Source organism: Cherax quadricarinatus, unplaced genomic scaffold, assembly GCF_038502225.1.
Source record: "Cherax quadricarinatus isolate ZL_2023a unplaced genomic scaffold, ASM3850222v1 Contig341, whole genome shotgun sequence".
NCBI lineage: Eukaryota > Metazoa > Arthropoda > Malacostraca > Decapoda > Parastacidae > Cherax > Cherax quadricarinatus.
In genome coordinates, this window is record NW_027195367.1 from 63,364 (window position 1) to 89,273 (window position 25,910).

The 25,910-nt window shown below is 40.3% G+C and overlaps 1 protein-coding gene across 1 annotated transcript; it reads right to left on the reverse strand.

The window, feature by feature from the left end:
- Window positions 1-1,458: 1,458 nt before the first annotated feature.
- Window positions 1,459-24,212, reverse strand: LOC138851329 (E3 ubiquitin-protein ligase Mdm2-like). The gene is made up of 4 exons (XM_070080358.1): window positions 23,736-24,212; window positions 13,074-13,195; window positions 9,070-9,255; window positions 1,459-2,204 (listed from the first exon to the last, which is right to left on the reverse strand). Exons 1-4 carry the CDS (start codon window positions 24,160-24,162, stop codon window positions 2,004-2,006), a joined length of 936 nt encoding a protein of 311 aa, XP_069936459.1. The 5' UTR covers window positions 24,163-24,212; the 3' UTR covers window positions 1,459-2,003.
- Between the last annotated feature and the right edge of the window lie 1,698 nt (window positions 24,213-25,910).

Consider the following 25,910-nt stretch of genomic DNA (forward strand, 5'->3'; position numbering starts at 1 on the left):
CTGTATAATCCTACGGGTTTAGTGCTTCCCCCTTGATTATAATAATATCTCTCCTATTAGGTAAAATGTGGGGAGGGGAGTCTTAAATTATAGAAAATTTAACTGAAATCAAACACATTTTATAGTAAATATTTGTGTCAAAATGGTAAAAAAGAAGAAAAAGAAATACTGCTAAGTTATTTAAGCCAAAATAATAGCAGCAAGATTAGGGTCACCAGTATTGCTTTCCTATAAAATATACACAAGTATATTATGTTATAGTGCTGTCCCATCCAATGTTATTTATTCTAGTAGTGTGAGCAATGACAGTATGGAGGGTCGGGGCAAATTATTATTATTATAATCAAGGGGGAAGCGCTAAACCCGGAGGATTATACAGCGCCCAGGGGGGGGGGGATGTGGAAGGTATTCAGCCTTAATTCGGGGAACTGGAGCACAGATCCAATTCCCTAAATCAAGAGCCCCTCACCAACATCAAGGAACCTTCCTTGAGGGGTGGGTAGGGGCAAAGCTCTATGCTTTCCTATACAGACAGGATCATAGCTTTTCCAGGATATGAAGTTTTAGTCCTTTTCAAATAAATACCTTCAGTACACCATGTAAACTTAAACAAGCAATCTCATGAACACACACACACACACGTGCACACACACGCGCGCGCACACACACACACACACACAGCTACATACGTACACAGTTTTCCATTAAAAAATCTTATGTAAGGTTTTAGCATGTGCATGCAAAACTAAACAGACACAAGCACAACATTATATCTACATGAACGTAAACAACATACTGTATATGAACACACTAGATTTAATTTTTTACTTCCATACAGACACAGATGCACACCATTCTCAAAACTAGATGAACAAGTCACTGCAATAATACTTTTTTTTTTTTAATAAAAAAATTAAGTTTGAAATATGTATGGGGAGCATTAAACCCATATTTAGTTAGAGAGCGCCTGGGAAGATAGGAAACAATCAAGTCTGATCCAAAGAAGGTGGTATGTTCAATTCCTTAGATCAAAAGTCTCTTACTGGCATCAAGGAGCCTCTCTTCAGAGGTAAAAAAATTAATACTATATACAGTGGACCCCCGGTTAACGATATTTTTTCACTCCAGAAGTATGTTCAGGTGCTAGTACTGACCGAATTTGTTCCCATAAGGAATATTGTGAAGTAGATTAGTTCATTTCAGACCCCCAAACATACACGTACAAACACACTTACATAAATACGCTTACATAATTGGTCGCATTCGGAGGTGATCGTTATGCGGGGGTCCACTGTATTTGAATCATGTTACAAAAGAGATAAGATATGGTCTATACTGACATTACATTTTTAATAAGAGAATCTTGGAAAGCAAATAGTGATGAATGAGTTATATAGTAGTAAAGGATATTTTATTACATCTGTTTACAAACCATGTGAATCTTTCGTCGACATGCTGGACATCGTGATCCCCTTTCCAGAAGATGGTGGGCGCACTGATAACATCCAACTAAGTCAGCAACTCGGCCATGAATTATTAAGGCATTCTTTGGGCACACATGACACACTGAGCATAAAACAGAAAGCAAGTTTGTAGACTGGGATACTTCTGAAGCTGCTGAAGAATGCCTCAGTCTTCTCCTTATTACTTCCTTGACCTCTGGAGAGGCTAGAAAGCATCTCCCATCTGCAGAATTAAGCCACTCCTTTCCAGCTTTTGATAACAAAAATTTAAAAAAATTATTTATTTCATTTTCCTGATCCTTAGATTCACCATCAAAAGCTTGTGGTGCAGCACTGCTCTCTCTTGTTACCATAAAACAAGCTGACTTCTCCTTGTTTAGTATCTCATGTATGTGTTGATGTGATACTGATCCTAAATTTTCAGGCAGGAAATCTGTCAAATTATTGCCGAGATTTGAGCTTTGGGAATCTTCACGTTTTAGTTCCTGACTAAAATCAGTCAAATTGTCCTGAGAGAGGAAAATACCTGAATCTTGTGATCTACAAGGATCCATGGAAAAACTTGTTGAAGGTGTTCTCCTTTAACACCTCAGAATATGCTGAGGGATCTAATGGACTCTGAATCGGATAATTTTCCCGTTTTGGTATAACATTTGTTTGATGTTTCTTGTGCTTGTTCTTAGATCTTGGTTTTCTCCTCTTCCGCCTCTTAGGTCGTTCTGGTAGCCAGTTTTTCCTTAGCTGTAAATGGGAAAAATCCTTTTAAATGATGGCAAAATGAATGATTAATTGATAATTATTCCTTAGGTAACTCACAATAAATAAGAATTGCAGGCAATGAATCTATAACAAATATGACCACTTAAAGGGCAACAATTACAATATATTAAAGTGAAGATTATTTCAAGTTGGAAGATTATTTCAAGTTTTAGAGAATTTTAAAGAGAAGAAATGTAAGAAGAAAACTGGGAAATATTGAAAACTCACTTTTGTTTTATGGCATTTCTAAGTTTCGCAAATATGACCTTATGCCAGAGCTGGTCATAATGTAAGGTACAATGTTCTTGCCTCTAACTTCCTCTGATGCTTTCATTATAACTTCAGGATGCCTTATCCAATCAGCTTCAAGCCTGGTGAACTATAACTAGAGAAAGGTTTGTGGAACAAATGCTAAGTGCAAGTGGCCTCTGCTCAATTTTAGAGGGATCATTCCAGATACATGTATTGGTTTCAGTGTGTTAACTATAGAAAACATCTGATTGGCTTCAAAATTTGAACACCTGTGTATTATAATTAGAAAGTGGAGTGTGTAGGTGCCATTCTGCACTTTAATCTTGAAATGGTATAGTATTATTTTGAATTAAATAAGTGGAGTATGCCTTCTCAACTGAAGAGGGGAGCTGGACTAATTCTCTCCTTCCTGGGAACAAACCTGAATGCCACCCATTCCCCAGGCACTTTGACCCCTATGAGTTTAGTGCATCCCCATGATTAAAATAAGTATGAAATGGGTGACATGTTTTGGGTTTAGACTATGTAGGGAAAATTTTGTTGGATTTTGAGGAATACCTGTAATGGTGAGCGAAAGGACATAAGTTTCTCTTTTGAACAGCAGTGGTGTGAAGCATGGGTTGTGAATGTTGTGGTAAGGAGGCTGGAGGCAGTGGAAATGTAATGTGTGAGGGCAATATGTGGTGTGATTATGCAGAAAATCCGTAGCTTGGAGATTAAAAGGAGGTGCAAGGTTATTAAAAGTATTAATCAGAGGCTGAGGAGGGATTGTTGAGATGGTTTGGACATTTAGAGAGGGTGGAACAAAATTGATGACTTGGAGGGGATGTAAATCTGTAGTGGAGGGAGGATAGGGTAGAGGTCATCCTAGGAAAGGTTGGAGGGAGGAGGTCAAGGAAGATTTGTGTGCAAGGAGCTTGGATATCCAGCAAGTATGTGTGAGCGTGTTAGATAGGAGTGACTGGAGGCAAGTGGTTTTATGACTTGACATGCTGTTGGAGTGTGAGCAAAGTAACATTTATGAAGACATTCAGGGAAACCAGTTAGCCAGACTTAAGTCATGGAGGTGGGAAGTATAGTGCCTGCACTCTGAAAGAGGGGTGGAGATATGCTGCAGTTTTTGAACTGTAATACATATTGGCACGCCTCTAGCAAAACGGTGATGGAGTGAGTGATGATGACAGTGTTTCTTCTTTTTTGGGTCACCCTGCCTTGGTGGGAGATAGCTTATGTGTTAAAAAAGAATCTGAGTATCGCATCCGACTGGTTTCAACCATTCAATACCAATAACTTTACAATGCAATTTCTGAGTGGCATCAAGGTTAATGAGTGGTGTGTGTATTTTAGGATACTGATCTCTCAGAGATAACCAAGAAAATACTTCCTCAAGTTAGCTGTAAACTTTCAAAGTTGGTGATTTACTTAGAACATAAGAACATAAGAAAGGAGGAACACTGCAGCAGGCCTGTTGGCCCATACTAGGCAGGTCCTTTACAATTCATCCCACTAACAAACATTTGACCTACCCAATTTTCAATGCTACCCAAGAAATAAGCTCTGATGTGCAAGTCCCACTCAAATCCAACCCATCCCACTCATGTATTTATCCAACCTAAATTTGAAACTACCCAAAGTCCTAGCCTCAATAACCCAACTAGGTAGACTGTTCCACTCATCTACTACCCTATTTCCAAACCAATACTTTCCTATGTCCTTTCTAAATCTGAACTTATCTAATTTAAATCCATTACTGCGGGTTCTCTCTTGGAGAGATATCCTCAAGACCTTGTTAATATCCCCTTTATTAATACCTATCTTCCACTTATACACTTCGATCAGGTCTCCCCTCATTCTTCGTCTAACAAGTGAATGTAACTTAAGAGTCTTCAATCTTTCTTCATAAGGAAGATTTCTAATGCTATGTATTAATTTAGTCATCCTACACTGAATGTTTTCTAACGAATTTATGTCCATTCTGTAATATGGAGACCAGAATTGAGCTGCATAATCTAGGTGAGGCCTTACTAATGATGTATAAAGTTGCAGTATGACCTCTGGACTTCTGTTGCTTACACTTCTTGATATAAATCCCAGTAATCTATTTGCCTTATTACGTACGCTTAGGCATTGCTGTCTTGGTTTAAGGTTGCTGCTTACCATAACCCCCAAGTCCTTTTCGCAATCTGTATGGTTAAGTTCTACATTATTTAACTTATAAGTGCTAGGGTTATGGACACTCCCGAGCTTCAGAACCTTGCATTTATCTACATTGAACTGCATCTGCCACTTTTCTGACCAAGAGTAGAGTTTGTCTAAATCCTCCTGAAGTTCCCTAACATCTACGTTTGAATCAATTATCCTACCTATCTTCGTGTCATCGGTGAATTTGCTCATATCACTAGTAATTCCTTCATCTAGATCATTGATATATATTATAAACAACAACGGGCCCAAGACTGATCCCTGTGGAACGCCACTTGTTACTGATCCCCACTCGGATTTAACCCCATTTATGGACACTCTTTGCTTCCTGTCTGTGAGCCATGATTCGATCCACGAGAGCACCCTTCCCCCAATGCCATGAGCTGCTACTTTCTTCAACAGTCTTTGGTGCGGAACTCTATCAAATGCCTTACTAAAATCTAAGTAAATAATATCAAATTCTTTATCGTGGTCAACAGCCTCAAAAGCTTTACTGAAGAAAGTTAATAAATTAGTTAGACAAGACCGGCCTCTTGTGAATCCATGCTGAGTATCATTAATCAAGCTATGCTTATCGAGATGGCTTCTTATAATCTCAGCTATAATTGACTCTAGTAATTTGCCTACAATTGAGGTCAGGCTTATTGGGCGGTAATTTGACGGTAACGACTTGTCCCCTGTTTTAAAAATAGGAATTACATTAGCCATCTTCCACATATCAGACACTGCACCTGTTTGAAGAGATAAATTAAAAATATTAGTTAATGGTTCACAGACTTCCATTTTGCATTCCTTTAGAACCCTTGAAAAAACCTCATCAGGACCCGGTGACTTATTTTGCTTCAGTCTGTCTATCTGCTTCACAACCATTTCACTAGTGACTGTGATGTTACATAATTTATCTTCTTCTGATCCACTATAAAAATTAATTACCGGAATATTATTAGTGTCTTCCTGTGTAAAAACCGAGAGAAAATAATTATTTAAAATCGAGCACATTTCATTCTCTTTGTCAGTAAGATGCCCATAGTTATTTTTAAGGGGACCTATCTTATCTCTGACTTTTGTTCTATAGACCTGGAAAAAACTTTTTGGGTTAGTTTTAGAATCCCTAGCAACTTTAATTTCATAGTCCCTTTTAGCTTTTCTTATCCCCTTTTTAATGTCCTTCTTAATGTCAATATACTGATTCATAAGATGACCCTCGCCTCTTTTGATACGCCTATAAATTCCTTTCTTATGCCCTAGTAGATATTTCAGCCTATTATTCATCCATTTCGGGTCATTTCTATTTGATCTGATTTCCTTATAAGGGATAAACGTTCTTTGAGCAGCATGTATTGTGTTCAGAAAACTCATATTGATAGCTCTCTTCGTTACCCCAGTCAACAGATGATAAGTGTTCTCTAAGCCCATCGTAATCTGCTAAGCGAAAATCTGGGACTGTTACTGAGTTATCCCTACTATCATACTTCCATTCAATTCTACATGTAATTGATTTGTGGTCGCTAGCACCCAGTTCCTCTGAAACTTCTAAATTATTAACAAGGGATTCATTGTTTGCCAGAACTAAGTCAAGCAGGTTATTGCCCCTTGTAGGTTCTGTCACAAACTGCTTCAAAAAACAATCCTGAACTACTTCTAAGAAATTGTATGATTCCAAATTCCCAGTCAAGAAATTCCAATCAATATGACTAAAGTTAAAGTCTCCTAGAATTACTACATTATCGTGCCTTGTGGCCCTAACAATTTCCTCCCATAGTAGTCTCCCCTGGTCCCTATCTAAATTTGGGGGACGGTATATCACACCTAAAATTAATTTTTCATGTCCCTCTGAAAATTCTATCCAAACAGACTCTGTATGTGTTACTTCAGACTTAATACCCGTTTTTATGCAACAGTTCAAGCGATCTCGGACATACAATGCCACCCCACCCCCCTTCCCGATACTTCTATCTACTTGGAACAATTTAAAACCCTGAATGTGACATTCTGCAGGCATGTCCCGACTTTTTGAATTAAACCACGTCTCAGTAATGGCAAATACATCTATGTTACCTGCACTAGCAACTAGTCTCAACTCGTCCATCTTATTCCTAGCACTGCGACTATTTGTGTAATAAATATTTAATGACCCTCCTATCTCTTTACCCTTCCTGCTCCTTTCTGTTATTCCACTAAACCTATTACTGTCATTGTCAATTAGTGCCACTGGCTTTCCAATATCCTCCTCATTTTGCCTATTACTAGTTCTCCTAGTACTCATGTTACTACCCTGCGACTTCACAGTTTTCCCGCCAAAACCCATACCACTAACTATTCCTAGTTTAAAGACCTAACAGCTCCCTCCACTGCGTTGGCCAGTGCTCCCACCCCACACCTAGACAAGTGAACCCCATCCCTGGCATACATGTCATTTCTGCCATAGAAGAGGTCCCAGTTGTCAATGAATGTTACCGCATTTTCCTTACAGTATTTGTCCAGCCAGCAATTGACACCAATTGCTCTGGACAACCATTCATTTCCAACTCCTCTCCTTGGCAAAATGCCACATATGACAGGTTTGCCACCCTTCTTCCTAATTATCTCTATTGCTGACCTATACCTGCTAATCAGGTCCTCACTCCTACGTCTGCCAACATCGTTGCCTCCAGCACTGAGACAGATAATAGGATTGCTCCCATTACCTCTCATGATGTCATCCAGACGGCTAACAATATCCTTCATCCCAGCCCCAGGAAAACATACTCTCTGCCTCCTACTCCTATCCTTCAAACAGAATGCCCTATCCATGTACCTAATCTGGCTATCCCCAACAACAACAATGTTATTACCTTCCTTGGCGTCGTCCGTCGTGATGCTCCGAGTAGTCGACTCACATTCGCCAGGTAGCATTACACCACTTGTAGAATTCATCATGACGTTCTCGATGGTCTTCGTTGGGGTTTCTAGGGATGTCTCACTCACGTCTGCCAATGCTTCTTTGGTGCTCGTTGTGGCATTCCCAGTAGAACACTCACATTCGTCAGGTAGCACCGAGAATGAGTTGGAAGTTTCCACGGCAGTCTTCTGGTTTCTCGTTGTTTCTGCCTCTCCAACCGTTTTCTTAAGCTTCAGCTTGGTTCCATGTTGCCCGGCCACTGACCAAGCTCCCCTCTTAACCTGAGGACTCACAACAGGTGGATTACTACGAATCCTCTTGTTCTCCTCCGTTAATCGCCGTATCTCCAGTTTAGCAACTCTGAGTTCTTCTCTCAGCTGCTGGTAAAGCTGCTCAAGAGAGGGCATCCTGGTTCAGATTCACAGAGAGCACACAAACAGGTCTTCACAGAGCTAAGTACACGTCACCACTGAGCTAAGTGAAGGTTTGGGCTGTGTATATTCTAATTTGCCATTTTTATTGAAGAAATTGGGAGATTATTTTCAAGGTGATAACTCGTGAATGGTCCTTCTGATTCATAAGAACATAAGAAAGGAGGAACACTGCAGGAGGCCTGTTGGCCCATACTAGGCAGGTCCTTTACAATTCATCCCACTAACAAGCATTTGACCAACCCAATTTTCAATGCTACCCAAGAAATAAGCTCTGATGTGCAAGTCCCACTCAAATCCAACCCCTCCCACTCATGTACTTATCCAACCTAAATTTGAAACTACCCAAAGTCCTAGCCTCAATAACCCAACTAGGTAGACTAAATCTTTAACTGAATTTGTAACTTATACTGCACTTTTCATTATTCCTACTGTGTACACTGAGGTACTGCATAGGAGACTGGGGTTACGCAAGATGGGGATATCTTTCTCGAATTTCACAGTGGTTAAAATACATCTAGTTATTATATTCATGGCGGAAGTGAAGTGCTAAACTCATAGGGGTCACACAGCTCCTGGGGAAGTGGGAGGCAATAAGGTGTGATCCAAAGAAAGGATGTTTAATTTTTTTGGATCAAGACCCACTCTCTCAAAATTATAGTTTCCAAATTACATCTTTCTTGGCACTTTCCAGTCTCCCACATCTATTTTCTTATTTCTTAATCTCATATTTATGTTCCTTGGCACAATGACCCATTTCCTTCATGAAAAATTCCAGCACATTCACTGAATGTATCCGACATAACACCACCAATTTAAAGACCATTGAGGACACAATGAATACTGCACTGTATACCTTGGGATCCTAAAATCAGCCAATGATACCTTAATGCCAACATGGTAGAAGTACAACTCACCTGCCAGCATTTATTGCAGTATCCTACAAAGTACAACTCACCTGCCAGCATTTATTGCAGTATCCTACAAAGTACAACTCACCTGCCAGCATTTATTGCAGTATCCTACAAAGTACAACTCACCTGCCAGCATTTATTGCAGTATCCTACAAAGTACAACTCACCTGCCAGCATTTACTGCAGTATCTTACAAAGGGTTTGTTTTTCTCATCACAGGTGAGACACTTCCAGTGGTCAGCCACTAACTCTGGGTCTTCATCGGTTGATTCATCGGTGTCATTATCATCAGGCCAGAATTCTCTCTCAGAACCACAGAGGGCATGTGAAGCTAAAACTCCAGCCCCAACATTCTGAAATATTTTTTTTTATAAATGTACCACTTAAAGGTAGGAGGTTGGTAGACAGCAACCACCCAGGGAGGTACTACCATCCTGTGGTAGTAGGTTGGTAGACAACAACCACCCAGGGAGGTACTACCATCCTGTGGTAGTAGGTTGGTAGACAACAACCACCCAGGGAGGTACTACCATCCTGTGGTAGTAGGTTGGTAGACAGCAACCACCCAGGGAGGTACTACCATCCTGTGGTAGTAGGTTGGTAGACAACAACCACCCAGGGAGGTACTACCATCCTGTGGTAGTAGGTTGGTAGACAACAACCACCCAGGGAGGTACTACCATCCTGTGGTAGTAGGTTGGTAGACAACAACCACCCAGGGAGGTACTACCATCCTGTGGTAGTAGGTTGGTAGACAGCAACCACCCAGGGAGGTACTACCATCCTGTGGTAGTAGGTTGGTAGACAGCAACCACCCAGGGAGGTACTACCATCCTGTGGTAGTAGGTTGGTAGACAGCAACCACCCAGGGAGGTACTACCATCCTGTGGTAGTAGGTTGGTAGACAGCAACCACCCAGGGAGGTACTACCATCCTGTGGTAGTAGGTTGGTAGACAGCAACCACCCAGGGAGGTACTACCATCCTGTGGTAGTAGGTTGGTAGACAGCAACCACCCAGGGAGGTACTACCATCCTGTGGTAGTAGGTTGGTAGACAACAACCACCCAGGGAGGTACTACCATCCTGTGGTAGTAGGTTGGTAGACAGCAACCACCCAGGGAGGTACTACCATCCTGTGGTAGTAGGTTGGTAGACAGCAACCACCCAGGGAGGTACTACCATCCTGTGGTAGTAGGTTGGTAGACAGCAACCACCCAGGGAGGTACTACCATCCTGTGGTAGTAGGTTGGTAGACAGCAACCACCCAGGGAGGTACTACCATCCTGTGGTAGTAGGTTGGTAGACAGCAACCACCCAGGGAGGTACTACCATCCTGTGGTAGTAGGTTGGTAGACAGCAACCACCCAGGGAGGTACTACCATCCTGTGGTAGTAGGTTGGTAGACAACAACCACCCAGGGAGGTACTACCATCCTGTGGTAGTAGGTTGGTAGACAGCAACCACCCAGGGAGGTACTACCATCCTGTGGTAGTAGGTTGGTAGACAGCAACCACCCAGGGAGGTACTACCATCCTGTGGTAGTAGGTTGGTAGACAGCAACCACCCAGGGAGGTACTACCATCCTGTGGTAGTAGGTTGGTAGACAGCAACCACCCAGGGAGGTACTACCATCCTGTGGTAGTAGGTTGGTAGACAGCAACCACCCAGGGAGGTACTACCATCCTGTGGTAGTAGGTTGGTAGACAGCAACCACCCAGGGAGGTACTACCATCCTGTGGTAGTAGGTTGGTAGACAGCAACCACCCAGGGAGGTACTACCATCCTGTGGTAGTAGGTTGGTAGACAGCAACCACCCAGGGAGGTACTACCATCCTGTGGTAGTAGGTTGGTAGACAGCAACCACCCAGGGAGGTACTACCATCCTGTGGTAGTAGGTTGGTAGACAGCAACCACCCAGGGAGGTACTACCATCCTGTGGTAGTAGGTTGGTAGACAGCAACCACCCAGGGAGGTACTACCATCCTGTGGTAGTAGGTTGGTAGACAGCAACCACCCAGGGAGGTACTACCATCCTGTGGTAGTAGGTTGGTAGACAGCAACCACCCAGGGAGGTACTACCATCCTGTGGTAGTAGGTTGGTAGACAACAACCACCCAGGGAGGTACTACCATCCTGTGGTAGTAGGTTGGTAGACAGCAACCACCCAGGGAGGTACTACCATCCTGTGGTAGTAGGTTGGTAGACAGCAACCACCCAGGGAGGTACTACCATCCTGTGGTAGTAGGTTGGTAGACAACAACCACCCAGGGAGGTACTACCATCCTGTGGTAGTAGGTTGGTAGACAGCAACCACCCAGGGAGGTACTACCATCCTGTGGTAGTAGGTTGGTAGACAACAACCACCCAGGGAGGTACTACCATCCTGTGGTAGTAGGTTGGTAGACAGCAACCACCCAGGGAGGTACTACCATCCTGTGGTAGTAGGTTGGTAGACAGCAACCACCCAGGGAGGTACTACCATCCTGTGGTAGTAGGTTGGTAGACAGCAACCACCCAGGGAGGTACTACCATCCTGTGGTAGTAGGTTGGTAGACAGCAACCACCCAGGGAGGTACTACCGTCCTGCCAAGTGAGTGTAAAACGGAAGCCTGTAATTAATTTACATGATAGGATTGCTGGTGTCTTTTGTCTGTCTCATAAATATGCAAGATTACAGGTACGTCTTGCTACTTCTACTTACACTTAGGTCACACTACACATACGTGTACAAGCATATATATATACACACCCCTCTGGGTTTTCTGCTATTTTCTTTCTAGTTCTTGTTCTTGTTTATTTCCTCTTATCTCCATGGGGAAGTGGAACAGAATTCTTCCTCCATAAGCCATGCGTGTTGTAAGAGGCGACTAAAATGCCAGGAGCAAGGGGCTAGTAACCCCTTCTCCTGTATATATTACTAAATGTACAAGGAGAAACTTTCATTTCTCCTTTTGGGCCACCCCGCCTCGGTGGGATACGGCCGGTGTGTTGAAAGAAAGAAAAATGTACCACTATTTATGTAGTCTTAATTGTGTTTAAAAAGGGATTTCTATGAAAATCATATCTGCCACTCCTAACATTAAAGGCAAGTCACACCAGAACTGTCTTCAGTGTTGATGTTTTAGAAGAATTGTGCTAAAATATAATAATGAACATTAAACAGATGCAGTATCAAATGCTTGTGATGTGGTGAATGATGGTGAAAGTATTGAATGATGATGAAAGTTTTTTTTTTTCTTTCTTTTTGGGTCACCTTGCCTTGGTGGAAAATGGCCATGTTAAAAAAATCTCAATCTCTCTCTCTCTCTCGGGTTCCACACTCTTTACGATTGTGGCAGCTGTTGTTCACTCAAAAATACTCTAAAAATTTTGTCAAAAATAATTGTGCAATCACGTTTACCTCCAGGTAAACTCCAGGTAATCAACCTCTGACCATAATTAAATTGAATTCTAGACATGCATTAACACCAAAACTGAAGAGCCCGACACACACCATTAAATGGATCAACTAGATTTCTACAATAAACATAAACTAGGAATATCAAGATCTCCCTGAAACATACTGGAAAGATTATATAGCATAAATATAAGCCAATGCCTTGAAAGGAGTGTATTGGTCATAAAAACATGCTCTGAATTCATACCATTAAAAATGAGAGTACAATATGCATAAGAAATGACACTTCCTCTACAGATGGAGATAAAAATAGATGGAAGTTATAAGAGGAACCAGACTCTCAAGATAAGACATATATTACTGACTCTAATAACAGAAAATATTGCGGTTAAAACTGAAGGCATCTTACAATGCCCAGAAAAGAGAGAAAAATACTAAAGTAAAATTAAATGGAAAACAAATTTTTTTTCATGCAAAATCAATCATCATTATTAGGATCTTTGCTGACAACAAAGACATGAGCATAATATTGAGGATACGATATGACTCAGTGTTTGGTGAGCCATTAATCTGCTTAAAGAATGGCAGAACAGAGAACTGTGAACTATTAGTGAATGTCATATATCTTTTATTGCACTTTTTAAACATGAAAACTAAGTAAATAACAATAACGATCACAACACAGTATGTTTTTATGCATATTGCAGAAAGTGTGCTTAACAGGAACTGTATGTAAAATGTTAACTTTCTTTTAGTATTCACAACTTACAAACCTCCATCACTGAGGAAGCATCATCATCTAAATGCTTTAGGTCCTTTCCTGACTCTGAAGCATCTTCAATATCCTCCCCACATTCTTCTTCATTCTCCACATACTCACTGTTGAGACACAATGCTGCCAAGGAAAATTACATTAGAAGTACTGTACATTAATAATAAAATTACAATATTCTCAATGACACACTTTTCTCTGAATGGGTGAAAGAGGAAAGGGAACATTGCATTAATTTCTTCCAGTACAGAAAAGCTACACAGCATGAGTAATGAAAAGCAATCTCTCCTAGAATTCCAAGTTTGAAAGTGTGCCCAACCTGTTAGTATAAAAGTGTGCCCAACCTGTTAGTATAAAAGTGTGCCCAACCTGTTAGTATAAAAGTGTGCCCAACCTGTTAGTATAAAAGGAACAAATATCCAGAAAAATGAAATGTGAAAAAAGCTGCCAAAGACCTGGGCAGAACAAGCTGTTGAGGATCTAGACAAACAACTTTATTTCTTTCTGCAGTATACAAAATGCAGTTTACTTGTAATAAAATATTGTTAAGCACAAAAGAAAGCCACTAACATGCAGTGCATTCCGGGAACACTAAGTACCTTTAACTTGCAATGAAGTTTTTCTTGGTCAAGCTTTTGTGTATGTAGCTCTAGAGGTCACCAAACATCTCCCTTTCTAGTGAAAAAGCCATTGTGTAATTAAGATTCACAAAGCAATAAACCCATACAAGTCCTCCATTACACTGCTACTGTATGACATTATTTAGCCTAGCAGCAATTCCAGAATTCTTATGCAAAGCACTTTGTCACTGTAAATTTTGGCAACTGCTCTTTTCTGCCACTTATGGCCTTCTAGAATTCACGTTGGCTGGGATAGAACATGGAGAGTGATGAAGCAAGGACAAGAGAATCAGTTGTACTGTATCACAAAAAAGCAATAACAAGAACTGCAATTATGGACCTGTACACATATATGGATGAAAGGTTGAGTCTTAGCTCCTAACTTCAACTTTCTACTTGTCAGAATCATTCTCTTTCCTGCCATGATCACTTCCTCATCAAGATCATTCCACTTCCCAGCTACTCTGAGACTAAAGACATACTTTTTTTTTACATCCCTTTGGTTCATCTGTGTCCTTCAATTCCAGCTCTGCCCCTGAGTACCCATTTCCCACCTCCGTCTACCCTATCAATTCCTTTGAGTATTTCCTATGTTGTTACCATTTCATAATGTTTGAACGACAGTCTACCTTTGAACAAAATCAAAGACTCGTCAAGTACAAGATTCTTGAATGGATAAAAGTACATGTTGAACTTTTGTTTCAGATACATAAACCCATTTCTAATCTTATATAACCTGTCACTTTTGTCAGGCCTGGTTTTCTCAGAAAAGTGAAGCATACGTACCAGTAAGATAAACCTGTTCACTGGGATGATTTCACTGAAGACCGGGGTAGAAATTAGCGGATCTGTGGACCAGTATGATTTTATATTATGCTTATAGACATGACGCATAAGCATTATTGTTGCAAAAACCAAATACATTTCTGCAACAGTTGTCTCTTTCCACCGGTGTAGTCTTGACTGTGGTGATATCATCGTATTTGCCATGGTGTACTCAAAATACTTGTTACTTTCCTTGACAATAGTTTCCATCAATGGCTGGTCAAAGAATAGTTCAAAGAATTCCAGTTCATTTGCAGTGTTTCCAAGGGAACAAGTTGGTAGAATTCCACTTTGAGAGTCATCAAAGTGGTGGGACTTGGGAACAAAATTGGGATTTTGCTGCCAATCCCACATACGGTTTGCTGTTGGATACTGGACATCATAAGCTGGCTGTGCTGGTAGTTGTGGTTGTGGTGGGCTGGTGGCTGATGCTCCGTTTTGTCCTTGAACTGTGGAGTCAGCAGTGCGGGTCCCAGCCTGGGCTGGTGAGTCAAGCATGGCCATGGCACTACCATCACCACTATCACCACCTACTGATGCCTGTGGTCTATCCATGCCAAGTGCAGCCACATCATCCTCACTTTCACTGTCTATTCCTGGTGTAGGGCCACGGGATGTACTCCGTCCCCTGCATAGAGAACACTACCCGAGCACATGCGGCGGCGTATATACCGACGCTTCACTGGTGAATATGTTTCCTCACTATCACTACTTGAATGATCATCAAGAGCAATAAAATCACAATCCACATCACTAACATCATCATTACTGAAGTCAGAGGCCTGGCCATGCAAAAATAATAGTTTTCTCTTGCGATGAGGTATAACTGAACATGACTGAGGCGTGCCCACACCAGAGGTAGAAGGTTGAGGATCGTCAGGGTTTTCTGCACTATTATCGATAACCTGGTCAGTCCTTTTGGTCACTAACTGATCAGTCATAGAATTCATCTTCATTTCCACTTCCATCAGTCAGTACTATCAGATAGGACGAGGAGAGTCTCAATTTTCCTTGGAGTGAGAGCTGCCTTGCAACGAGGCATGGTGAACAAAGGTAACTGAGCCGGTGTTCCCACAATGCTATGCGGGCGCCTAGAATTTTTTTTACGGCGCACACACACCACGCAGACCTCTTCTCTCGCTAGAATTTTGGCATAGATCTACGGTTTGGACCCTGAATGTAAAGCCGTAGATCTACGGCACGGACCCTGAAAGAGTTAATAGTTATAGCATATTCTTGCTAATGATAATGTATGTAAATCTTCCTTGTCAATTGTTTTATTGTATCCTTTTAGATGTGGTAATCACATTTTCCTTTTCTTCCTGTTAGCCAGTATTAAATGCTTTCATCATTACTTCATAACTTTCTTTTTTTAATACTGGGAGCACATTTTTCTCAAAGCTACGCATGTGCATGACCACACAAACAGCCAATTAAGTAACGTGAACTAAATATTCAGTCCACACATACTTAGTGAATGATTTTAGTTGTCAATGACTTGCTTATTCAATATTTTAGTAATGGCTTAGAAAAGCTTGTAAACCAAGCAAAATATTGCCATTTTTAAAGTGATTCACAGTGCATTAAAGGGTCCTGTTTTTTACTTACATTCTAGTGCAGTAGCTTAATTTTTTGTTGCAAATGTATTCTACCTCTTACATAGCTGTAAGCTATAGTAAATTTAAAAACTACATTAATACTACTGTATGTAGATTATTTCCCTGCAGCACACATTCTCTCACTACTTTCACACTTAATGAATATAAAGCTAATTTAAATCTAAATCCAAGAAAAAAAAAAACTGGTACAGCTATATGCTGTTTATCTTTGAACTTTTTTCTAGTTTGTTCATATTTCTTTTAGTTGTGGACACTATACTACCAATGCTAAAATAAATTGCTATTTTACAAATCCTAATCTTTTTTTTTTTTTTTTTTAGCATTTTTCCTTTCATATGACTAAAGGCTATTTTAACCCCTTGACTGTCGCAACCCCAAACCCTGAGGTGTCTCCTGGTGTTGCAAAATTTCTGAAAAAAAAAAAAATCTTATGAAATGATAGAGAATCTTTTCCCGATTGTAATGACACCAAAAGAACAAAATTTGATGGAAAACTGACGTAATTACACTCTTGCAAAGTTAGCGACCTTGGTGATATTTACAAATTGGCGATTTTGCCCACATTGAGCCCTATTTTCGGCTGATTCCATTGTTCCAGTCGACCAAACTCATACCTATTTCTTTAGAACTCCATTTTTTCTATCGATTGAGTACAAGAAACTGCCCATTTACCCATTTCAACTACCCAATAACGTGGTCAGAAATTTGCAATTTGGCCAATTTCACAAAAATTAAAAAATATGACAATTTCAAAATAGGGTCCAGAATGAACAATGCAGACATTCCTGGCTCTAAAATAACACTTTCTCTGTTCATCAGTCATGTCTCCAGGCCCTTCTGATATTACTCTTGCTTTCTATTTTGAATTTTTATTCAAGCAAAAAATAGAAGATTTACTGTTATGCAGACTACTGCAATATTGTAATAATTGTATAAATAATGTCAACCAATTCATGACTGCATATTAGAATGGCTACTTGGACACTTATTGGAAAATGACATCATTTGTTTACTTTTGAACATCGGCAAAAATCAAACATTACCCCTATTTTGAGCTCCATTTCAAGGTTCTTTTCATAGTAAAACCAATCAAAATCACCTCTATTTCTATGTTTTCCATTCTATCAAATGAGACCAAGAAAACGAGAATACAACCATAATTCCTATGTGAAAATAGACCACAAAGTCGGCATTTTAATTAACCCTTTGAGGGTTTCGGCCATACTAGTACAGCTTACGACCCAGGGTTTTTGACGTACTAGTACGCCTAAATTCTAGCGCCCTCAAATCTAGTGGGAGAAAGCTGGTAGGCCTACATATGAAAGAATGGGTCTATATGGTCAGTGTGCACAGTATAAAAAAAATCCTGCAGCACACAGTGCGTAATGAGAAAAAAAAAAACGACAGTGTTTTTGGATTAAAACAGCGACTTTGCACTGTATTTTCGTATGGTATTTATTGTTGTATTCTAGTTTTCTTGGTCTCATTTTATAGAATGGAAGACATATTACAGAAATTGAGATGATTTTGACTGGTTTTACAATGAAAAGTACCTTGAAATTGAGCTCAAAGTATCAGAAATGTTCGATTTTTACCAAAGTTCAAAAGTAAACAAATCATGCCAAACGTCCAATACACATCAACTGGTGAGTGTAATATTCTTTCGCAAGTGCGCCAATATTATTTATACCATTTTTTACACTAATGCAGTAGTCTGCATAACAATAAATCTTCTATTTTTTGTGAGAATAAAAATTCAAAGTGGAAAGCAAAAGAATATAAGAGGGGCCTTGAGACGTGACTTATGAACAGAGGAAATGTCATTTTAGTGCCAGGAATGTCTTTCTTGTTTATTCTGGACCCTATTCGGAAATTGGCATCTTTTGAAATTTGTGTGAAATTGGCAAAATTGCTAAATTCTGACCACTGTACTGGATAGTTAAAATTGATAAATGGGTGGTTTCTTGCACTCATTCGATGGAAAAAATGGAGTTCTAGTGAAATATTCATGTTTTCTGTCGACTAGTACAGTGGAATTGGCCGAAAATGGGGCTCAAAGTGGGCAAAATTGCCGATGCGTAAACATCGCCGAGACCGCTAACTTCGCGAGAGCATAATCCCGTAAGTTTTCCATCAAATTTCAAACTTTTGGTGTCATTATGATCGGGAAAAGATTCTCTATCTTTTCATAAGAGAAAGTTTTTTTTTTTTTAAATTTGGCCGACCCTGAGAACGAGTCTCGGAGAGGGCCTGTCGACCCTCAAAGGGTTAAAAAAAAGGTCGGAGTGTTTTTTCTCATGCACTGCGTGCTGCAGGATTTTTTTTATATGGTGCACACTGACCACACAGACCCATTCTCTCACATGTGGGCCTACCAGCTTTCTCCTGCTTGATTTGAAGCCGCTAGAATTTATGAGTACAGTGGTTCCTCAATAATCGTCCGTAATCCGTTCCTGGAAGTGGGACTATTATCGAAATGGACGATTTACGAATCAATTTTCCCCATAAGAAATAATGTAAATTCAATTAATCCGTTCCTGACACCCAAAAGTATTAAAACAAAAAATTTTGTTACATGAAATATAGATGTAGTACATAAACAATACAGTGGCACATGATGAATTAAACACTTACCTTTATTGGCGATTCTTCTTTGTGTATGGAAGACTGGAGAAGGAGACTGATTGGTTGAATTACTGTTTGGAAGGGGAATCCCCTTCCATCAACACCTTGCGTACCAATTGCTTTTCTGGGGTTACTTCTCTTCTCTGTTTCTTAATGCCACTAGGACCACCTTGAGAGTCACTGGAGTCCTGTCTCGCAAAAAAAACTGTCCAGAGAGCTCTGTTTCTGGCATCTCTTTAAAACTTCCCTAAAATGGGCCAAGACTCTGTCACTGTACAAGTTGCCGATATGGCTTGCAACATCCTTCTCTGGGTGATGTTTCTCCATAAATCTTTCCATCCTTCCCCACATTTCAAAAATCTCCTTAATTTCTGAAGAAGGCACTTTCTTCCATCTCTCTTCCTCCTCCTCTGCAGCAAGATTCAGAGCTGCCATCTGTTGCTGTTCCTGCTGAAGCTCTTGCAGCTCCTCAGTGGTTAGCTCTTTGTTGTGGTCCTCCACCAACTCTTCCACATCCTCCAAACTCACATCCAACCCCATGGAAGCCCCCAGTGCCACAATGGATTTAACAACTGACATAGGCTCATCAGGGTCAGCCCCAAACCCTTCAAAATCCCTCTTGTGGACACAATCTGGCCACAATTTTCTCCAAGCAGAGTTCAAAGTCCTGGTAGTCACTCCCTCCCAAGCCTTACCTATAAGGCTTACACAATGGAGAATACTGAAATGTTCTTTCCAAAAATCTCATAGGGTCAAGTGAGTGTCTGAGGTTACATTCAAGCACCTTTCAAACATTGCTTTGGTGTAGAGTTTTTTAAAGTTTGCAATGACCTGCTGGTCCATGGGTTGGAGGAGAGGAGTGGTATTCGGGGGCAAGAACTTTACTGTGATGAACCCAAACTCCTTCAGAATTAAGTCATCCAAATTTGGAGGATGAGCAGGTGCATTGTCCATTACTAGGAGGCACTTGAGATCCAATTTCTTTTCCAGGAGGTAATTCTTCACACTAGGGCCAAACACTTCACTGAACCACTCTACAAAAATTTCCCTCGTGACCCATGCCTTACTATTAGATTTCCAAAACACACACAATTTACTCTTCATAACATTGTTTTTCCTGAACACACTGGGATTTTCAGAATGGTACACTAGTAACGGCTTCACTTTGAAATCCCCACTAGCATTAGCACAGAACATTAGCGTCAGCCTGTCTTTCATAGGCTTGTGTCCTGGCATTGCCTTTTCCTCTTGTGTAATGAAGGTCCTCTTTGGCATTTTCTTCCAAAAGAGGCCTGTTTCGTCACAATTGAACACTTGTTCAGGTTTCAGTCCTTCACTCTTTATGTACTCCTGGAATTCATGCACATATTTTTCAGCCGCCTTGTGGTCCGAACTGGCAGCCTCACCATGCCTTACCACACTGTGTATGCCAGTACGCTTCTTAAATCTCTCAAACCAGCCTTTGCTAGCCTTAAATTCACTCACATCATAACTAGTTGCAGGCAATTTCTTTACCAAATCGTCATGCAACTGCCTAGCCTTTTCACAAATAAGCGACGTCATAAGACTGTCTCCTGCTAATTGTTTCTCATTTATCCACACCAATAATAACTTCTCAACATCTTCGAGTACTGGTGTTCTCATTTTTGTCAGCATATTTACCCCCTTTGCAACAACAGCGTCCTTGATTTCCTTTTTCTTGGCTATGATGGAAGATATGGTTGTACGGGATTTGTTATACATCCTGGCCAGTTCGCCCACACGTACGCCACTATCATATTGTTCAATGATGTTTTTCTTAAATTCAATCGTATTTCTCACCTTCTTTACCAAAGGCTTGGCACTAAAAGCTTTCTTTGGAGCCATGGTAGCTTATTTAGCACTTAAATAACTTGCAAGCACTAAAATAAATGAAATATTATGAAATATTTTACTGGAGCACGTGAGGGGACCGTCGCTCACTGGTAAACAATGGCACACTGGCTGGGAAGGAAAGGCCGAGGCGGCTCGAGGCCGCTCAGACCGTGCGTACGCGTCTGGAACGAAGGACTATTAGCGAGTTACCGGACCATTTCCGAGCCAATATTTTGACGAAAAAACAGGACTATTTCCGAAATGGACGACTTTCAGGCCGGACGATTATTGAGGGACGACTATATATATAAGTCAAACACGGTGGCTCGTAAGACGTATATATATGACCGAAACAGTCAAAGGGTTAAAAATGGCTACGGATACATAGGAGTTTCTCACAATTTCATTACTAAGACTTTCTAGTTACTAATAAACTTAGCCTGAATACTGATAAAACCTATTTCATTCAGTTTGGAAACAAAACTGCAAATGATCCACCTAACATAACACTAAACGGATCATCAGTCACAAGACTTGCAGAGGGAGAGGGAAAATTCCTAGGTATCCACCTTGACAGCAGCCATAAGTTCCAGACACATATACAACAAATCACCAAGAAAATTTCTAAGACTGTAGGCATACTATCAAAGATAAGGTACTATGTTCCACAATCAGCTCTCCTGGCACTGTACCATTCACTCATATACCCTTGTCTCACATATGGAATTTGTGCATGGGGATCAACAACATTAAATCACCTAAGACCTCTAATAACCCAGCAAAAGGCAGCAGTCAGAATGATAACAAATTCCCACTCCCGCCAGCATACCCCACCAATTTTCAAAAGTCTAAATCTGCTCACCATTAAGAACATCCATACTTATTCATGTGCCTACTATACACACAGAACAATACACACAAATATAAACCCTCCACTCAAACTTCTCCTCACCAACCTTAACAGGACACATGACCATAACACAAGACACAGATCTCTTTTTGATATACCTCGTGTCCATATCACACTGTGTAAAAACTCTATGCACATAAAGGGCCCCAAAATATGGAATTCATTACCAGAAGATACTAAAGTAACCCAGTCTGAAAATCAATTTAAGACTCTTCTCAAAAGCCACTTAATCACCCTAGACTAAATGCTAAATACTCAGTACTCACATACTCAATTCTGTATTCCCATATCATAATTTCAACAATTACTTTTGAACCTTTTATCCATTGTTGACAGGAATATAATTGAATCATTGTTTTCACAAAAAGCACTTTTGAATATGTGACTATCTTTTGTCTTATATAAATTAGATTCGCTTATAATTAATAATCTACTGTACAACTATGATATAATTAATATTCTACTGTACAACTATGATATAATCCTTAGTGTTAAGTAGTCAGTAAGCCAATAATGTTAAGTCGGCCCATAATGCCTAGGCATAATAGAGGCTCTCTTTGCATTGCAACCCATTATTGTAAATACATAATCTAAATGTACTATTTGCAAAGACATAAATAAATAAATAAATAAATAAATAAAAATTTTAACATTTTATTTCTCTGTATTCTTTCTCTTCCAATTATAATGCATGGCATGTGTCCACAGTTTTTTTTTCAACCATGTATCATTTTGCTTTCTCAATGCTTGCAGGTTTATTTAGATAGTTGTATTGTTGAACACATGCTGTTGAGCCTCTGGATGACAATCTAACAACCTAAGTGGTATTTCATACTGTCTCAGGCAGGAATGTATTTTTTTTTTTCAAGCATTACAATATTTTAAAAAAGTGTCAGTGACAAACACATAAAATACTCTACAGATCTAAAAAAAAACTCAAAGGTACAAATCCACCATTAAGCTCACTGATAAAATACCAAAAAGTAGATTTATGATTACTGTAAGAGATGGAAATATTGTACTACAACAGGTTACTGTATTATGTAGGATAAAAATATATTTCATACTTTAAAAAAAAAGGAGGTTAAATAATGACTTAAGTCTTTGTAGATGAATGGTTCAGAGAACCGACATGTTGATAAATTAGACACATGTGCAACTCTTGGGTATCTTTATTGAGGAAACGTTTCGCCACACAGTGGCTTCATCAGTCCATACAAAGGCGAATCTTGAAGAACAGGAGGAGAATGAGGTAATCAGTCCCTCAACCTTGAGTCGATGTGGTCAGTCCATCAATCTTGAATAGAATACGGCATACGTGCTGAGAAGGAGCTTATAAACCGTTGGCAGGAGAGGTGAAGCAGTCATAGGTCGTGTAACATTTGTTCAATGTTGAAGTAGGTCGTGCCCAAGAATTAGGCAAGCGAAGAATTCCCAAGTATTAAGATCCCAAGAAGTTGCAGTGTCTGACAGGTTTGTAGATGAATGGTTCAGAGAACCGACATGTTGATAAATTAGACACATGTGCAACTCTTGGGTATCTTTATTCTTGGGCACGACCTACTTCAACATTGAACAAATGTTACACGACCTATGACTGCTTCACCTCTCCTGCCAACGGTTTATAAGCTCCTTCTCAGCACGTATGCCGTATTCTATTCAAGATTGATGGACTGACCACATCGACTCAAGGTTGAGGGACTGATTACCTCATTCTCCTCCTGTTCTTCAAGATTCTCCTTTGTATGGACTGATGAAGCCACTGTGTGGCGAAACGTTTCCTCAATAAAGATACCCAAGAGTTGCACATGTGTCTTATTTATCAACATGTCGGTTCTCTGAACCATTCATCTACAAACCTGTCAGACACTGCAACTTCTTGGGATCTTAATACTTGGGAATTCTTCGCTTGCCTAATTCTTGGGCACGACCTACTTCAACATTGAACAAATGTTACACTACCTCTGACTGCTTCACCTCTCCTGCCAACGGTTTATAAGCTCCTTCTCAGCACGTATGCCGTATTCTATTCAAGATTGATGGACTGACCACATCGACTCAAGGTTGAGGGACTGATTACCTCATTCTCCTCCTGTTCTTCAAGATTCTCCTTTGTATGGACTGATGAAGCCACTGTGTGGCGAAACGTTTCCTCAATAAAGATACCCAAGAGTTGCACGTGTCTAATTTATCGACTTAAGTCTTCATACCTGTTTCATATCCTTGACAACTGTAGACAGACTCTGACTCAGATCCAGTGCTAGGATGAGACGGAAGCAGGACCCTGGAGAAAGAGATAGAAGGAACTACTTGTTCATGATTCTTCCTACAAGGCAACGATTCTTCAGGCTTCTGTCTAGATGATCCAGGACCTGGGGAGGTGGTTAAACATCCCTGGACATGTTCAGAATTCAAAGTTGTAGAAGCACTTCCTAATTCTGATGGTTTACTATTTGTAGCTAAGAAGTCATCAGCTGGAAGTGCTGTTTTGCCATTAGTTTCACTTATGTTATTTACACTTACATTATTGTCAGTCTTCACAGCAGTAGACTGACTATTTGCATAATTTACTGAATCTGGATAAATTATTCTCTCTTCTCTGCTTGATCCACTTACAAAAAGAGGCAGTGATTTCATATAAGTTACTTCATGTGCTGGTATGATGTTTCTTGACACCAAAAGCCTGAAATATTTACAAGTGTTATGGGAACCAGGTAGTTGGATTTATATTATGAACTATAAAAATGCTTGATTTTTTTTTTTAACTAAAAAAGGTGCAAATTTTGTTAACACATCTATGACCCAAATAAGAAGGCACATGTACCATTATCTGGACATTACAAAAGACCCTCCACACCACCTGATGGGAGATGATCAATGTAAAAAAAAAAAGTAACACCCAAAATATATACACAGTGGTACCTTGAGTTTCGGCCATAATTCGTTCCAGAAGGCTGCTCAAGTGCCATTACCGAACAAATCTGTTCCCACAAGGAATAATGTAAATTAGATTAGTCCATTTCAAACCCCCAAAAATACACTAGCAAAATTGTTCAAGTTGAGAGCTGTTCAAAACTCAAGGTACCACTGTACATTTAGCTAGATAAAGAAACACGCAAGTCTTTCTAAATCAGTTCTTGCAATGGACAATCACAGAACTGCAAATAATTATAACATTAATCACACCTACACAGGATGAATTCCTAATAAGTTGCCAATCTATTAATCTTGAGCAACAATAATCTTCTTTCAACAAACCAGCTGTATCCCATCAAGGCAGGGTGGCCCATCAAGGCAGGGTGGCCCATCAAGGCAGGGTGGCCCATCAAGGCAGGGTGGCCCATCAAGGCAGGGTGGCCCATCAAGGCAGGGTGGCCCATCAAGGCAGGGTGGCCCATCAAGGCAGGGTGGCCCATCAAGGCAGGGTGGCCCATCAAGGCAGGGTGGCCCAAAAGGAAAAATGAAAGCTTCTCCTTTTAACCCTTTGACTGTCACGGCCGTATATATATGTCTTACAAGGTACTGTGTTTGATGTATATTATTTTATTATTATTATCACACTGGCCGATTCCCACCAAGGCAGGGTGGCCCGAAAAAGAAAAACTTTCACCATCATTTACTCCATCACTGTCTTGCCGGAACGGTGCTTTACACTACAGTTTTTAAACTGCAACATTAACACCCCTCCTTCAGAGTGCAGGCACTGTACTTCCCATCTCTAGGACTCAAGTCCGGCCTGCCGGTTTCCCTGAACCCCTTCATAAATGTTACTTTGCTCACACTCCAACAGCACGTCAAGTATTAAAAACCATTTGTCTCCATTCACTCCTATCAAACACGCTCACGCATGCCTGCTGGAAGTCCAAGCCCCTCGCACACAAAACCTCCTTTACCCCCTCCCTTCAACCTTTCCTAGGCCGACCCCTACCCCGCCTTCCTTCCACTACAGACTGATACACTCTTGAAGTAACTTTGACGTATATATACTCATAAATTCTAGAGGCTTCAAATCAAGCAGGAGAAAGCTGGTAGGCCCACATGTGAGAGAATGGGTCTGTGTGGTCAGTGTGCACCATATAAAAAAAATCCTGGAGCACGCAGTGCATAATGAGAAAAAAAAAACTCCGACCGTATTTATGGTTGTATTCTCGTTTTCTTGGTCTTATTTGATAGAATGGAAAACATATTATAGAAATAGAGGTGATTTTGATTGATTTTACTATAAAAAGAATCTAGAAATGGAGCTCAAAGTAGGGGAAATGTTTGATTTTTGCCAATGTTTAAAAGTAAACAAATGATGCCATTGTCCAATAAATGTCCAACTAGCCATTCTAATATGCAGTCATGAATGGGTTGATGTTATTTATACAATTATTACAGTATTG